The 17,129-nt window shown below is 43.9% G+C and overlaps 1 protein-coding gene across 1 annotated transcript in view; it reads left to right on the top strand.

The window, feature by feature from the left end:
- ADAMTS9 (ADAM metallopeptidase with thrombospondin type 1 motif 9) overlaps positions 1-17,129 on the top strand; it is a 157,143-nt gene that overhangs the window by 81,327 nt on the left and 58,687 nt on the right. The window contains exons 23-28 of the mRNA XM_006779145.2: positions 54-176; positions 2,807-2,911; positions 3,046-3,213; positions 5,158-5,427; positions 9,660-9,821; positions 12,024-12,200. Of these exons, the coding sequence (XP_006779208.1) occupies positions 54-176; positions 2,807-2,911; positions 3,046-3,213; positions 5,158-5,427; positions 9,660-9,821; positions 12,024-12,200 (1,005 nt within the window). The remainder of the gene's footprint in view (positions 1-53; positions 177-2,806; positions 2,912-3,045; positions 3,214-5,157; positions 5,428-9,659; positions 9,822-12,023; positions 12,201-17,129) is intronic.

Below are 17,129 nucleotides of genomic sequence, written 5' to 3'. Positions count from 1 at the left end.
AAAGAGAAACGATGCTGAATTGTATAGATTTGTGTTTTGTTTCTTTCCCCCAGTGCAGTGTCACTTGTGGACGGGGATACCAGCACAGAGTGGTGCAATGCATCGTTGGGACGTATGGCGTGTCAGTGGTGGATGTCAATGTCTGCAGCGCAGCAGCTAGGCCACCTGAGGTCCAGGTGAGTCTCCTTCATTCAACTCCCTTATTGGCTTTGGGCACTGAGATGCTAACATTTCCTAGAGGTTCTTTCATAGGCAAATATGTAGGTAGAGAAAACGGTTGATTAAATTGTTCTGGATTTACTTATTTGTTACATTTTTAATCTAGTATTTTGATGTAGCAGTTTTGTTCTTCTCTGGTCATTTGAAATGTATGTAGGTTTGATTCTGATTCTTATTGGATGGCAGATGTTGATTGTTTGGTGTTTTTTTCTTTGTTGTTTTAATGATTTCAGCGTAAGGTTCAGCAAATAGTGTCGTGTGTTCAGGCAGCAGGTCCTGGTGCTGGCTTGTTCCTGCATCTCACTATCGACTGTGCTCTTGAGGTTCTTACCTGTGCACGTGTCGGTGTGCTGGAGATATGTATAACAATGGCTACTGTATATCTCTGCCCAACTTGACATCAAGTTGGTGGCTTGGACTAGCCATGGTGAGAGTATTTACAGCACAGAAGTCAGCAAATATTACATATTCTAGGGTTTTATTCACTGTTTGGTTGATTATTTAGATGTAAGAAGGTGATGGAGAAAATAGCAATCATGCAAATAAAACTTAAAAGAGTCTAGTAGTGTCTGTAGCTGTTACATTATGAATAGCACAAAAATTAAAGAAATATTTTTCCGGTATTTGAAAATCACTATCTGGTTTCACAAAGAAATCGTTCATATCATTGGTGAATGAGCCAAGTTTGTACGTACATCTTTATTGTTTCACTTTCACCTTATGCTTAAAAGTAAACAAAACATCAACTAACATTTATGTCAGAACTACACTTGTCTGGCAATTACAACCATAGCCTGTGAACAGATTGCAGAGTTTAGCAAAAATCATCAAAGCTATTCTGTGAGAATCAATTGACTATATGGAATTCTAAATGAAGAATTCTACACTTTATTGTTATTTGTAAATTGTATGCTGTGTATCCTTTATATCAGTAAAATTCATAAGAAGCATATATGTGCATGTGTAAACATATATCTCTCTACATAAAAACATGCACACCTTTTTCCTTGAGAGCTTGTTGGCAATCACTCACCAGCATACCACTCGGTGTGGGCCTTGATTTGGGCATCCTTTTTTGTGAAGAGGAGACTTGGGTTTATATATCAGATTTGCTAATTGCTGAAGACCAGATCTGAACACAGACTATGCCCAGCACTGGTGCTCCCAGGCTCCATCCGGTAGGACATGGACTCTGTGCTGACACCCTTAGTCTATGCATGTCGCCATGGCTGTCTGTGGATGAGGCGTGTCAGAAAAATAAAAGAATATGGCAGTGTTGTCCATGCTGTCACTGCTGATCAATTAACCAAACACAACTTATGAGTTGTGTCATCTTTATTTTTATTACTTTACTGAAATATTTCAAATCACTATATTATATAGGCCTGTACTGCTAGCTATTATATCTGAGCAGCCAGGAAGTAAGGACTTAGCAGCTCCCTTAGAGATTCAAAACATACATTTCTCTCTCAACTGTTCCATAATATCCCTGGGACTAGAGGGCAGCCCCACAGTTGCAGCACGTGATTCATTTCTTCTCAGTATGAAAATATCGCTGTGGCTTTCTCTGGACCATGGACAGAGGAATAGGTGAGGTCAGAATGTCCCATTCAGATCCTAAGCTCCCTGAAGTCAAGGATGCCTCCTTCTCCCAGCACTTCACACTGTGCATAACATTGCAGGCGTTTTACAGACGAGTATTGAACCAAAGAATATTTGCTAACCCCTGAGGCTGGGAGTGAATGTGAGGAGGGGTATACTTCTCTTTTCCTATTTGTATTTCTGGGGATGTTATCTACACACTGGTGGCCTCATTCATTAGAGGGATGTTTCTCTGCAGTGATTGAGGGGTCATATAAACCTAGTCATCGGGATATGGAATATACCTCTTCTATCTGGATTTGACCGTCAGGACCTCAGGAGTTATCTTTAAGTAAACTCAGAAAGCAAGTTCATGATCAGCGAATTCTGATGAGGAAACTAATTGAAGTTTGGGAACAAAGTTTGGCCTTCAGAATTTTGAAAAATTAACAATTGATCACTTTAAAAGGATATTCTGCTCTTTCCCAACTTATCTGCCATTTTATAATATTTTTTCCTCTTTCCACTTGAACAGGTTAGTAAATATGGTATTAAAATCATTAAATAGACCCCTAAATGGCGCCCACCAATTGACTCAAATTATATTCCATTTACAGTTAACGAAATTGGGACTGGCCTTGGCCAGTGCGGCTCAGTTGATTGGAGTGCCATCCAGTTCACTGAAAGGTCACGGGTTCAATCCCCAGTCAGGATGCATATGGGAGGCAGCCAATCGATGTTTCCCTGTTACATTGATGTTTTTCTCTTTCTCTCCCTTTTTGTCTCCCACTCCCCTTTTCATTATTTCCATAAATCAATGATTTTTTAAAGTTTTTTTTTTTAAAAAACTAATTGGGGCTGACCGATAGCATGTTACTTGATATCTCTCAAAATCACACACAAATCTGAAGTGTTAGAATTTTCAGTTTTTCTATTTTTCTTTACCATGACTATGAAAGAGTGCACTGACGTAAAGGTAACTGGTGTCCCCGCTTCTCACATCTAGGACTGCGAATTGCCACCTTGTCACCCTCTGCTGGCTGTCCCCGAAGCAAGGAGGAACACGCACAGCGCCCCAAGAACCCAGTGGCGATTTGGGTCTTGGACTCCAGTAAGAGATCAGATGGGAGGAGCTGGGGGTGGCGGGGGGAAGGTGCTCTCTGACATGACCATGGAAAGTGGATCACTGTCCAGGTAGCGACTGCCTCCAGTAACATCTCTGCATGATTTTGCTCCAACACCCAGTGCTCAGCCACCTGTGGGAAAGGGACCCGGATGAGGTATGTCAGCTGCCGGGAAGAGGATGGATCTGTGGCTGATGAGAGCGCCTGCAGGGCCCTGCCGCGACCACTGGCAGAGGAGGAATGTGTGGGGACCCCCTGTGGCCAGTGGAAGGCTTTGGACTGGAGCCCTGTAAGTGAGAGAATTTGGGGGCTGGGGGCGGATTGGGGAGCAGTAAGAGGGAGGAATAATAGGAGGTCTCAGATATCAATGGGTAATATTTTAGAATCGGACTTCGATTGTGATTTCAATCGTGCTTCATATATGTGCAGCTGGTATAAATCTCAGCCAGGTTTACAAGAAATGCACATTTTCAAAAAACATGTAAATCAATTTACAATGGACACAAGCCCCTCTCTGATGGGGCTGAATGGAAACCAGTCACATCAGAATGTCGTAGGTGTGTATGGGACCCACAGTGGCGAAGTCTGGGTGCCTCCTGCGGTCCCTTGGAGTCCCGTGGCTCTGCGCTTCCCTGCCAAGAGTAGGCAGTGAGAACCCTCCTCCAGGGCTGCGACCTGGCCTCCGTGCACACCAGGCACCGTCTACGGGATTTTCCAAAAGTAAAAAAATATTTGTCTTCAGGCAGCTTCTGCTTTCTGCCTTGTCAAAACCAGAGTCCAGGAAATACAAACTGAGGATAGGCGAGTCCAGGAAATACAAACTGAGGATAGGCGAGTCCAGGAAATACAAACTGAGGATAGGCGAGGAGACATCAGGAGGAAAACAGAGGCTAATATGTCAAAGATATCATAACGTATATAAAATTTGAGAGGTAGATTCAAACAGAGCTGTGTAAACACCCAGACCTTGTCATTTACTGGCTGCATGACCTTGAGCTGTCTGGTTAAAGACCTGGAGCCTTAGTTTCTTCTGCTCTTCAAAGAAGACCAAAAAATACCTACCTTCAAGGTTGTGGTGGGAATTATTTGAGATTATATATGTTCAAATATGTAGCACAAAGTAGATGCTCAATAAATGATAGATAATCTCATCCTCATGCTTTGAGTCTCCAAACATACATACATACATACATACATACATACATACATACGTCGGGTACAACTGTTTATCAGCAGGTATTTGTTAAAGCTCACTGTACAAAGAGCAGTGAACAACCAATAATAAACTCATTGCCTTCATGGAGATTATTTCAATCACTGAGAAATGAGAAATAGGTATGTGATATAGAACAGGGAGTGGTACTGGTAAGTGCAGGGATACTTTAGCAGAGGAATGGCCTAGAGAAAGCTGGGACATGCTCTCAGACAAGGTGGTCGGGAAAGGACTGACGTTGATTGAGCAGGACTGAGGGAATGAAGGAGTAAGCCACGTGGGTACCCATGTGTAACAGCAGGTGCACCGGCCTGAGATGTGCGTGTCCTTGGCGGGTTAACGAAGCATCCAAAAGGCCATTTGGCTGGAACGCAGGGAGTGGAGAGTGATAGGAGGTGTGTCAAAGTGATAGCTGGTAGCCATATCACTAAGGGTCCATATTTCAAGTAAGGACTTTGGACCTTGACTAATGTCCAATGGGGAAGAAGACATGCTCTGACATGACCATAGAAAGTGGATTGCTGTCCAGCTAGCAGCTGATTCTAATAACATTTCTACACTCCTTTGCTCCAACGCCCAGTACTCAGCCACTTGTGGGAAAGGGACCCGGATTAGGCATGTCAGCTGCCTGGATGAGGAATTGGAGAGTCACTGGAGGGAATGACATGGCATGGCTTTTGTTGCAAGGGTCACTGTTGTGATATAGAGATAGCAGACCTGGGGTCAGGGTCAAGGTTATAAGCAGGAGCCCACAGGGAAAGCTACTGCAGTAGTCCCGGCAAGGGAAGATGATGGCTTGGACGAGAGAGGTGCTGGAGGAGGTGGTGAGAAGTGGCTGGGCTGGGGTTATGTTTTGACCTCTGAGCTAAATCATTTCTTAATGAAATGGGATGGGATGGGAAGAAAAGGGAGGAGACAAGGTTTTGACCTGGTCAACTGGGTGAGGAGGGGACAATTTACAAAACATGCACATTCATGAATTCCTGACTGACCCCTTCTCTTCCTGACCGTTCCCTCTAGTGTTCCGTGACGTGTGGGCACGGTAGGACGACCCGGCAAGTGATGTGTGTGGACTACAGTGACCACGTGATTGATCAGAGCCAGTGTGACACAGATTATATCCCAGAAACCGCGCAGGACTGCTCGCTGCCACCGTGCCCGCGCCAGGCCCCAGACAGGCGCCTTGCTCAGCACCCTTTCCAGAACGCGGGCTACCACCCCAGGAGCCTCGGCCCCAGCCAGACCCACGTGCTCGGGGGGAACCAGTGGAGGACCGGCCCCTGGGGAGCCGTGAGTGTGACGAATCTTTTCCTAATTTGCCTTCTTCTCCCACTGGAGGCGGTGTTGGGGGTGCAGTGGGGCAGGGACTAGAAACACCTTTGGACCTTTTTTTCTCACAACATGCATTTTCGCTTGTTTTGGGGGTGAACCGCAGTGGGTTCATTGCAGTCCCCGAGAAGGTGTCACAAGCTCCCTTGACTTGGGGGGAGAAGGGAGTGTCCCTGCTGGGTGCAGTGGCCTCCAGAAGGCCCTGTGAAGGCCACGATGCAGGAGCCTGGGGGCGTTAAAGGGGCAGAGGTGCTTTTCTGAAAGGGAGTGCTTCGCAAGCCTCATTTTCCTTTTCGCTCTTTCCCAGACCCATGAGGTGTCAGAGCGTGTGGCAGTAGATCATTGTCCTGGGTGAGGGGTGGGTGACACAGGAGGCCTGGTGAAATCTGAGCTGAAAGGGGAAGTAGCATACTCTTCCAGCCTCAGTTCCCTCATCTGTAAAACAAAGTGAACCATCCTTCGGGCTTTGCTGGGCTGTAAGAATCAAATGCAACCATGCCAATAAAGTGCTTGGCACTCTGCATGCCACGGAGGGAGACCTTAATAGATGTCAGCCATCATCTTTATTATTACCATTGTCCTTCAAATTGAGGAGACCTTGAAACAAATCCCGTATTCAAAGAAAAGATATGCTTTTGAATGTTTTATTTTTTACTAAATAATTTTCCCAAAACAAAAGATTACGTTGTGGTTACTGGCCTGTCCCATGAAGCCGCAGGGAGCCAGGAAGCACGGTCTGCGGAGCCAGGGCTTACCCGTCACTCGGGGTCTTCTTTTTGATGATTTGCTACGTTTCCTTCTAGTCCTGCTAATTGTGTATAATTATGTGTGGACTCAAGAGGATTAGAAGGAGGCTGTCTGTTTCTCACGTGGTTGTCAGGGAGTCACACCGACGCTCCGGGATTTCTGACCAGCCGCGGCACATTTGGGAGTGTGGGTTGTCTCTGGCCAAGTGGCTGGACCTTTGCCATCTCCTGCTCCGGGCTTGCTTCCTGCTTGTCTCCCTTCGCCTGGTTCAGGAGGGAATCAAAGGGTGACTAAGGGAGGTGACCACAGGGTGTCCCACAGTTTTTCTGATTGAAGAGTATGGAACGCATGTATGTGTGTTCTAAGGAGAGCACTAGGAAGTTTTTAAAAAACATTTGAAAGCTGTTCTTATTTGGGACTGCATTTGGGAAAGTGCATTCCTTTCGGACTGAATGCTTCTGCCCTGGGCAGAGTTCCCAATTAGGGAGGATTAGGTAACCTTTGGGCAGCACCATTCTTCCCCGCAGTGTGCCTGTTTTTGGTTTGGGGATTTTTTTCTAAGTTAAGGACCGTGATTTGCAGGCCGGCCTGTGCTGCCTGACCTGCTCTCAGGAGTGTGCGGGGGTCTTCCTGCCTCCGTGGCAGAAAAGGCAGCAAAGAATCATGAGCACGAGAGAATGCGAATGTCAAGTTTATGCTGGATTCTAGAGTAAGGACCCCGTTTTACACTAGATTTCGCAAACCCTGTGTGAGGTTTTCTGTGTGTTCTCAATTCGGGGTCTCTGGTTGCAAGCAAAAGAAACGAAAACTGACTCAAGTGAAAGCATTCACTTAGCCCCAGAACAAGCAGGGACCTGAGCACCTTCAGGGATCTAGCTCAGGGTTTGGCAGTTCTCTTCTGCAAAGAGCCAGATAGTGACGTTTTTATCTCTGTGGACCATACAGTCTCTGACACAACTAACCAGCTCTGCTGATGTAGCAGCACAAAAGCAGGCACAGACAATACATGGACAGGCATGGCTGTGTTTCAATAAAACTTTATTTATAAAAACAGGTGGCAGGCCAGATTTGGCCCTCGATTTGGCCCTCCGGCTGGGGTTTGCCAAATCCTGATCTAGATGGACCAGTAACTAAAGAATAACTTCTTCAAGGACTTTCTGTCTTTGAATCCCTTTCACCTCTGAACCACCCTGGAGTTACTCTACTCCGTATTCAAATTCCCAAATGAGTCTGATTGGTCCAGCTTGTTCCACTTACAGCTTGACCAAGGATGGGCAGAGTATCTTAATAGACAGGCCTTACAAGAGAATTGTGCTGCCAGATGTAGGGGAAATATATGGCACAGGTAAGATGTCCCTACCTCGTGGTATTCTAAAGGCCATTTTCCTTGTTTTGTGCAGCGGGGATAATAGGAGCAGGGCTTTGTTTAACGTCTACCTAGAAAAATATGTCATCTAAAGAGAATAGGAAACTTGTTAACAAAAGAGGGGCCACAAGAAATTCTGCAACCTAGGCACTGTTCCCGGGCAACATTCCACGTGTGTGCGGGAGGAAAGAGACCCAAGCCCGCCTGGGTTTGGAAATGTGCGGTGTGATTCCCGGGCTGGGCCGTTCAATTGCTTGGCCCCCCAGGAGCACTCTCTCCACCTTTCCATCAGAGCCTCAGGAGGAAGCATCTGATTGGCCAATGGAGCTGTAAATGAGGGACCATCCTTGCTCCCCTGGGCTGTATTGAAGGGGGTAGCCTGTGGCTTACAGAGGTACCCATTCCAGAAACGTGAATGGAACCAGCAATAAAACCTGAGACCAGTGTCCTGGGAGTGACAGGGACGTGCGTGATGCCATTGAGCCCTCCCTTGAGTTTACCATTTTGTTGGGCCATAACACTCAGGAGGCTTAATAAAGGAATGATACAAGATTTTATTATGAAGGGAAAAATTCAAGGGCCAGAAGATATATTCCAAAACTATTTATATGTGGAAGAGCCTCCTAAACATTTTAAATTCTCGTCCCCAAACAAAGCTAATTAAAATAATAGTTCTCTGTGTTTTTTTTTTATGGATTAAGCTGGTTAAAAAATAGAAAACAAATATTTTCAAGTTTAGAGTAAGTGTACCAGACCATCTGAAAATAGAGGTAGAATATTTTAAAACATTCAAAAATTTAGGTAATCAAAAATAACCTAAATATTTTCTCAGACAGAATTCATAAATCTATTTCTTCCTTTATACATGTTTTAAAATTAAACCCAATATATTTTTAAGCCACTCATATTTTAACAAGCATCGGTAAGGAAATTGAACTGAGGTCCAATGTAATAAGCCAAGTACATTCACATCGTTATAAGAAAAAGCTGACCAGCAAGAAGCAGTATTGGCAGGTATTTTGAAATAACGCAGGTGTGGGCTGAGGTTTGATAGAAAGCATAAGTCAGCTACCAGAACCCGGAACTCAAAACATTGTCGCAAATGCATTGGAGGTGATAACTGGTGGGAATTGCTTTGCTCTGAGGACTAGATGGTTATCACATAGGCAAACTGTTAGGGGTCAGAGTGAAGGATACTAGCAAACACATTGGGTTTCAAAAGATAACGAAGTTATGGGAAGAAAAACACACTGAAGATGTAGATAAATAAGAGAGCTATGAGAAGCCTGCGTGGGAACCTAGCTGCAATGCAAACATAATTCTAGGAACAACCATGAGAGGGAGTTCTAGACTGAGCCTCCATCCGGAGAGAGGTTGGTCCCTATGGAATTCAAGGGAGTTCATTGGGAAGTAGAAATAAGGAAGGAAACAAACCTTGCTACCATCCGCCACGAAAGCGGACCCTATTGTGAAGGGAGAGATGGGAACATGACTTGTGAGAAACTGATGTCTAAGTGGTGCTCCATGTAAGTGAATGAGTTAACATGAAAGCTTCGTTTCCACAACTGGCTACTCGTTAAGCATGTCATTTGACTCCCGTGCTGTAAGGGAAGCCCCAAGTTGGTTCTAAATGAGCACTTGGAGTTTTGGAAAGAAAAGACTTTCTCAGTAGACTGTGGGGTCAGTCCACACCTGTGTACCTGTCAGAGGCCAGGAGAAGATAAAGGAGGACCATAAATAAGGCTGCTTTGGAAACCACAGCACATTATCACTCATAGACACGTACTGAACACTGACATGTATAAATAAAGGTTTATAAATGTCCACTGGACATTTATCGGACACCTGCTCAAGGCCTAACGCTTGCAAAGGAGAAGCACGTTTCTGCCCTTGGGGTATTTATTTTAAGACTCGCACATTAAACAACCTCACAGAAGGGAAGTTCTCACAATTGCTTTCTGTCCATTGTGAACAATTTCTGCCCCACTTGCCTGTGACCTTCCCCTCAGCTGTTTTTTATGATCCTAAAATGGAAATCGAGATGAGGATTGACCTGTTGACTGATGTCTGATGTGTTCAGTGTTCTAGTACCTGTGCTGGCGGGTCCCAGCGGCGTGTCGTTGTATGTCAGGATGAGAACGGATACCCCGCAAGTGACTGTGTGGAAAGAATCAAACCCGATGAGCAAAGAGCCTGCGAGTCCGGCCCATGTCCGCAGTGGGCTTATGGCAGCTGGGGAGAGGTGAGAGTAAAGTCCCTTTGTACGTGCTTTGGAAAAAACAGTAATTTTGCTGATCAAGTTGTGTTATTGTTCATAGTTTATTTGAAGGAAGAAGAACTAGCTCCAGTTAAAGCTTCTTTATTTTGGAATTAACTAGAAGACCTGTCTTAATGCTAGACTACTTTAAAAGTGCGTTTTTGATCAATTATAGACAGCTTGATTAAACAGGTTAGAAAAATGAGGAAAGAATGCACATAAATGCTAATTTAAATTGTTAACGTCTGCTGGTTAAAAAATGGAGGAATCTTTTAAAGTGATTGAAAATATATGTAAAATTTGTCAATGAAAATGTTGCCATCTTCTTCATAGTTTTGGGGTCTTTTGATACACTCTTATTCTCATGGTGTAATCTGTCATTATTTCAAACCCCAGATAAAACCAGAATTAATAGGTTCTGTTCTTCCTATCAAAGGTGACTCATTTTAACATGGCAGTGAATAATTAGCTGTGTTCTCAAATAATGAAATTCTTCAGCTGTTACCTTTTAGACCTTTCTAAAGAGTTGCCTGCTATGACTGATGAAAGACGATAGAGTATTTGGACCAGAGAAAACTGGGTACCAGTCCCAGCCTTATAACGTTGCCAAACATCTGTATCCTCTTCTATACATGGGAATGATAATGACATCAACTTCATAATAATCATGGCTGTTATTTGAGAGAGTGCATGTCAAATGCCTAGCACATAGCCTTCAATCAAAGTCAACTGCTATGATACAAGTTATTAGTAGTAGTAATAATTATTATTATTATTAGCATTACTATCATTATTAAATGGGCTTTCGACCACTATTGCATGTAGGGCTTCTATACTTATTGTTTTGTGTTTAACTAACCAAGAAAATATCTCTCTACTTTTGAACTTACAGGGAAATCACATATTTAAAGCTTCTTGAGTGTTTCTGTCTTGACTGTACAATTTATAATAATAAAAGTGTAATATGCTAATTAGGACAACTTTTTGGATGAAGCCAAGGCTGTGAGGGAAGCCGGTGCTGGCAGCCGGGGGAAGGAAGGCCTACTCTTGCACGACTTTCATGCATTGGGCCTCTAGTTTATAAAATAAAACATGAGGATTAACATCTTGGAGACCCCAGTGCCAAGGGGGCGGGAAGCAAATGAACTGGTTGGGCCCACTAGTGCCCCTGGCTAATGGGAATCGTGTCCACATGTCACGGTTTCACGCACGCAGCCCAGTAGTCCTGGGCAGTCACATGGAGGTTTCTGTTGACTTTCGTTGACAGTGCGTCATTCTGGAGGCCTTGGCTGAAAGGCAGGAAGGGGGAGTCAGGCTTTGAGAGTCATGTATCATGGTTTTCCCAAAACTCCTCAAAAGCTGTGTCCTGTGGGGCTCATGATTAAGCTTCTGTCATTGGACTGGAGCCAGGAGAGGGCAGGCTTTGGCAGGACGCTTGCTGTCAGCACAGACCAGATCATCAGGATTCTGCGGGAGATCTGGCCCTGGCACAGCAGGGAGGCCGCCCGTCGGTGTTCCTGGAAGTGAGCACAGGGGTTCAGTCCAAGAAACACATCTCGTCCCTGCCTCGGAAGTTCGCACCCAGCCAGGAGTCAGAACCCATCCAGCAACCCCACGCTGGGTGTTCATCCGCGGGGAGGGTCAGAGTGGTGCTAAGATTGGGAGATAACGTGAAATAGCTTCTCGTAAAGATTGGCATCCCAGAACAGGCAGAGGTTGGCGCAACTTCTGAGAGGTTGCCAGGAAGTAAAACTCGCCAAGTCATTAGCATTTCCTTTAGGTGGAACTCTGTGGTGTTTTGCATATTTGATGTTTGGTTTTATACTGTAATCTTAGCCTAAACTCTGGCTATGAAGTGTACCTTATCAGATTAATTAACCTCTCTTAAGCTTAGTTGCCCCACATAGGGCAAATGATTGTTCTCTCCTCTGGATGACATCACGTCTCTGAGAGCGTCCGAGCAGGGGGAGAGGACGCCCTGGGTAAGCGGTCCCCCCCACCCCTGCTGAGCCACAGAGCGCCAGTCTGTTGTAGGTGGGCTGTGGATACGTCAGAGTGCTTTTGTCCAGAGGCTGGCTTGCCCTGTGCCAGGGTAGAGTTTGGCTGAGAAAAATTTCTTATGGGAAAAGAAAGTTTGCCATTGGCTGTTCAGACAGCTAACTGTCACCTCCCTTTGCCTCGGTGCAGTGTTCCAAGCTCTGTGGCGGAGGCCTGCGAACCAGGCTGGTGGTCTGTCAGCGGCCCAGCGGGGAGCGCTTTCCAGATCTGAGCTGCGAAATTCTGGACAAGCCTCCGGACCGGGAGCGGTGTAACCCGCACGCTTGTCCCCAGGACGCGGCATGGAGCACCGGCCCTTGGAGTTCGGTACGGCCCTAACTATTAATGTTCGTTAGCCAGGCTGTCTAGCTATACACCCAATTCCGTGGCGTTCTGAGGCCCTCCTCTGCGACAGGCGGTTGTCATGCTCACAAGGGCATTCATTCCCTGGCAATCAGCAGGCTGTTGTTTTCTTCATATCGATACACAACAGAATGGCTTTGTGTGAGGTTGCCAAAGGGTAGCTTCCTTCCCTAGAAGAACTAGATGAGGTACGTTTGGATTTTTTAAAAGAAACTAAGTAACTTAAGGTAGTTGGTCAGCTCCAGACTGATTTACACAGACAGCTCACTAGCAGGCAGACCTTCCTTTCCTTAGCTATAGTGGTTTTGACTTTGGGGGAAATGCCTGCTTATTGAGGCCAAAGCAATGTTTTCTGCAGTGACTCAGGTACACCTCCCACCACAGTCACCTCAAAGGTTGTGCCCATAAAATAGACTGAAGTCATTTGGAAAATGCAAAAGAGCAACATGGGCTCCGTGACCTGGTGCTTCTCACCGTGTCTGAAGTGTTCTCTTTCTTCCACAAAGACACGAAGCCCATTCAAGACCATTTTTTGCTTTGGACCTAGGCTTCCTTTGCTGAGCGCTTAGCGGGCACTGTGAGGCTGCCTTGCCGCTCCGCACTGTGCAGAAGTCCGGGGCAGCTCTTGGCAAACAGAAGGATCAGCTCTGTCAAAACAATCCTCTGGCGAAGTTGTACCGTGACTTGTGGAGCCATTAGGGCCGTTTCAAGTAAATGTACTAAACATTCCTGTAAACACATTAATTGCACTGAAGCTGAAATTACAATATATTAGGTCATACCCAGAATGTTTTTCATATGGTTCTAGGAGTAGTAACTATTCCTGGAACCAGCTAAAGAGCAGATTAACTGACGTGACATGGCTCCTACCTGTTGACGCTTCTAAGTCAAGGTTGCCGTGTCCCAGGTTGAGCACAGTGATATAACCACTGCACCTTGTAGTAAGTAGGACTCTAGAGGTGTTCAGCGTGCCATCTCAACGGGCGCTATTCCCTGGGCTGTGAGGATTTTGCTGAAGAGCTTAGAAGTGCCAGAATCAGACGTACATTTCACCTGGAGCATCTTGCCCGCGGTACTGGCACATAGGAATGTGCTTAGAATGCCAGGCACATCCTCTGGGATTCTTAGCTTCCCCAAGTCACCATCACATATTATTCCTCATGAAATTCTCCCCCTTGGGCCCGTACATTTACACCCTGTTCGCTCAGCCCACGGCACCGCAGTCAAGTTATGTTTCAAAAAACCTGCTAGCTCTCTAACTAGTTATGTTTCTTTCATTTGACCAAAAAACAACTAAACGTCAGAGGGTGTGTGTCTGTGTGTATACCCACTGTAATACAATACAATAATGTAATATAGATTGTATAGTATATATACAGGGTCAGGCAAACGTAGGTTTACCCTGTGATACACTATCTAACATATATTGATTTCCCATAGCGTTCTCTTCTTAGCGTCCTTTCTAAATTCAGCTCAAACTTTTTTACACAGGATCACCACCCTCCCCCACAGGTATTTTAATAGCTTAAGTGCTTAAATTTTAAAATTATGATCTGCTATTTAATTTAACTGAATACTTTACATTATTTTTACTATAGCTGTTCTTCTTGGGCCTACAAAGGGTCTTCTGAAACACATAGAGGGAAAAAGAGAGATTTTAATTCTCTGTTACACACAGTTTGCTGCTTCTGATTTTAGTGCTTCCTTTGTAAAGTGATCATTATTCAAATATATATTTAAATGCCTCTGCAGCCTAGGAGCAAGGCCACTCCTGCAAGGCTTTTAACTGTGATTTTTAAAAATTGAAATCAAAAGCATTTTATTTAAATACATACATTTGTAATATATTACTTAAACATATGTAAGTCTTTTAGATTCTTAGGGTCGGATTTTTGTTTTACTTTTATTGATTTTTATGGATGCTTTGGTACAATTTCATAGTATTTCTAAATTTAAGCATACCTCAGTGAATTGTGTTATTAGCCATAAAGCCACCCCGGTGGTGCTCCACCATTGTAACTGACAGTGACATTAACAACAAAAAGTGCATTTGAGGTGCTAACAAGTTGCTTTCAAAGGAAAGCACTGTAGGTTTAGGAGAGACCAAGGGTAACAGCCCTTCGGCCACTTGCTTTCTCGTCTGTCCCCACGCACTCCCATGCTGGAGGTAGTGTCCAGAGGCAATGGCCCCTGAGCAAGCAGGCCTTTCCCAGGCCAACATGGAGACAGCCCGTTCAACAATTTCAACTAAGGAGCAATATTTAGGAAAGAAACTCCAAATCACTGTTAGCATGGCTTCAGTCTCTAAAAGGAAGCTCCTGTAAACATAGGGTTCAAACCTTCTAGACCCTTAGTTCTGCCTCAAGTCACTGTGGACTAAGTCATGATTGTAAGAAACATCCTCCAAAAATTCAGCCTTCCCCGTCCGCCTTTTCACGTGTCCTTGCACTCTGAGTTGGGACTGTTTTGTTACTGAAATCAGGTTCTTCCTCTGATAGGCCTTTGGGTGGCCCCTGCAGCCGCCCCAGCTGTGGACTGTAGTGAGTGCACACGCCCCCGACTAGAGGGGTGCATTGGAAAGAGGGCTCTGTACTCTCAAACGCAGCCCAAAGTAGGTTAAAAACCTGCAGCCTTCTGGAGTAAGCTGACTCATCAGATAATTAAAGTGAAAATGATGGCTAGGTGAGTGATGTCACCCCTGCAAGCTGGTCCCATTGCACCCCTCTTTCGCCATGCTCCGTGTATCTGCTGGCTGGCCATCTTGCCTACTGTTCTTGCCTAGGAGAAATTGCTCATTCGTGTTTTCCATGACAAACCTAACAGCAGTCTCTGAGCCTCGCGTTAGGTGATGTGGAATAATGTTTGTCAGCCCGAACGATGAGAATTTATGAAGGAACTGTGCTTTTGTTTCTGCGTGGCCAACTTATGAGTTTTGTCTACCTCATTTTCATATTAAAGTTTGCAGCTCCTGTAGGTAGAAGGAGGAAATGTTTGACATCAGCTATTTTATCACCTCACTGAATCTCTCTCTAGCAAAATAATAAAGATTGTAAACATCTCTACCATATTTTCTGAATACAGCTTTAAGCAGCCAAGTGTGGTATTATCTGAATATTTTGAGCAGTACAGATTTCAGTGTGCTTATATAATAAAGTATAATTTATTTTTCCATGTTATTTAATTTTATATACAAATGTTTAAATTGGTGTTTATTAGTAGGCTGTAAAGTCAAATAGGCTATGTGAACTAGAAAGGCATTTGTGTGTTTCTTTTGGTTTTAAAGGATACATTTTAATTTTGTACTAGTATACCCCCTGCAACCTGAGTAGTATATCCTCTCCAAATCTGAGTAGCCAAATGACAAGCTTTATGTAATTGGACAGTTGAAAGCGTATATTCTAAAGGCATACATTAAAAAATATTTTTGAATTGGAAATGATGCTTAGTGATATAAACAAAAATACCTGGGGCTTAACATTTGTTTTCTTTTCCTTTTACTGATACCGCAGTAAGATTCACTGAGTCTGAACGATGAAATAGGAATGCTCCACTTAGTGAATTTATAGAGAATGATAAAGCACAGCCAGAAGACAAGCGTGTGATTAGAACAAATGGTTCTGCACATGTAAGAGGAGCTAGGCATAGGCAAAAGCTCCCCGAAATTCATCAGACCTTATTCTTGTGTTCAGATAACTCTAAAATACTTCCACATTTGTCATTTCTCTTATTTGTTCGCCTGCAACACATTTCAGAAATCATTTCTTATTAAAGAAAAATAAACAAAACACTGTAACAATACGCTTGGAAGTTTTAAGAGATCCTGCACTTTTCAAAAAATTATAAATCATACAGATGAGCCCAGGCACCTACTGGTGCCACATTCCTTACTGAGCCTCTAGTTTTCATTGTAATTTATTATGGTAATTGAGGGTGAAAGGCTCAAAATAAGGGAGTCCCTATATGAGTCTGACATTTTTATAAGGTGCTGACTAGGAGTATATAATAACTTTATAACTTTATAAGGTGAAACTAATAATTCCTGAAAGCATCTTATCATAGCTGACATTTATTGAGTATTAACTGTGTACCAAGCCACGTTAAGCAAGAACACATCACGTTTAACCCAGGTTACCCTGTGAGGGAGGTGTTTTTAATGATCTATGTGATAATCTACTTTAGTGATGAGACTTCAGTGTCAGTACACTCACTGTATTAGTCCTGCTTATTTTGATTGAAACAAACACCCCATGTTCATAATGAGACTTTTAAACTCCTGTTCATATTTGATAAAGGATATGCCTAACATTCAAACTCCATCTCACCTCAGCCTTACTGAGCTAGTGTTGACTGTCCCTGTCACTCCAATGACAGGAAATCCCCGTTTAATCCTGTTATCAGCCAGCTCTCATAACCAGCAGTTATGAACACTTCAAACACCGGTTATGTTTAGGGGATGGCAAAACACATTTCTCTTACGTTTTCAAGAAATCATGTTAGCCAGATTAGGAGGAGGATGCAAAGATTAGACCAAGAGGAACAGCACATTAAATGCATATGCATTGTTATAAATATGAGATTTTTTTACTAACAAAGACACATCTTAAACATACTGCTTAGTACCTTTTTTTAAAAAATAAGAAACATATTATCTGGCTTACCAATATGATGTATAAAAAATGAGGTAGTTGACTTTAGTGGTGAGAACCGAAGATGGCGGCATAGGTTAACACCAGAGATTGCTGCCTGGAACAACTAAGTCAAATTAAGCTTGATCCAGGGAAAGGACAACGTCCAGAGCCACAGGAGGGCTGGCTGAGTGGAAATTCTACAACTAGGAGTAAAGAGAATATCATATCCAGACTCAGAGGCGGCGCAGTGCTGAAGGGAAATTCT

Source organism: Myotis davidii, unplaced genomic scaffold, assembly GCF_000327345.1.
Source record: "Myotis davidii unplaced genomic scaffold, ASM32734v1 scaffold189, whole genome shotgun sequence".
In the NCBI taxonomy this organism is placed as follows: Eukaryota; Metazoa; Chordata; class Mammalia; order Chiroptera; family Vespertilionidae; genus Myotis; species Myotis davidii.
This window is presented reverse-complemented; position numbering and strand designations above follow the sequence as displayed.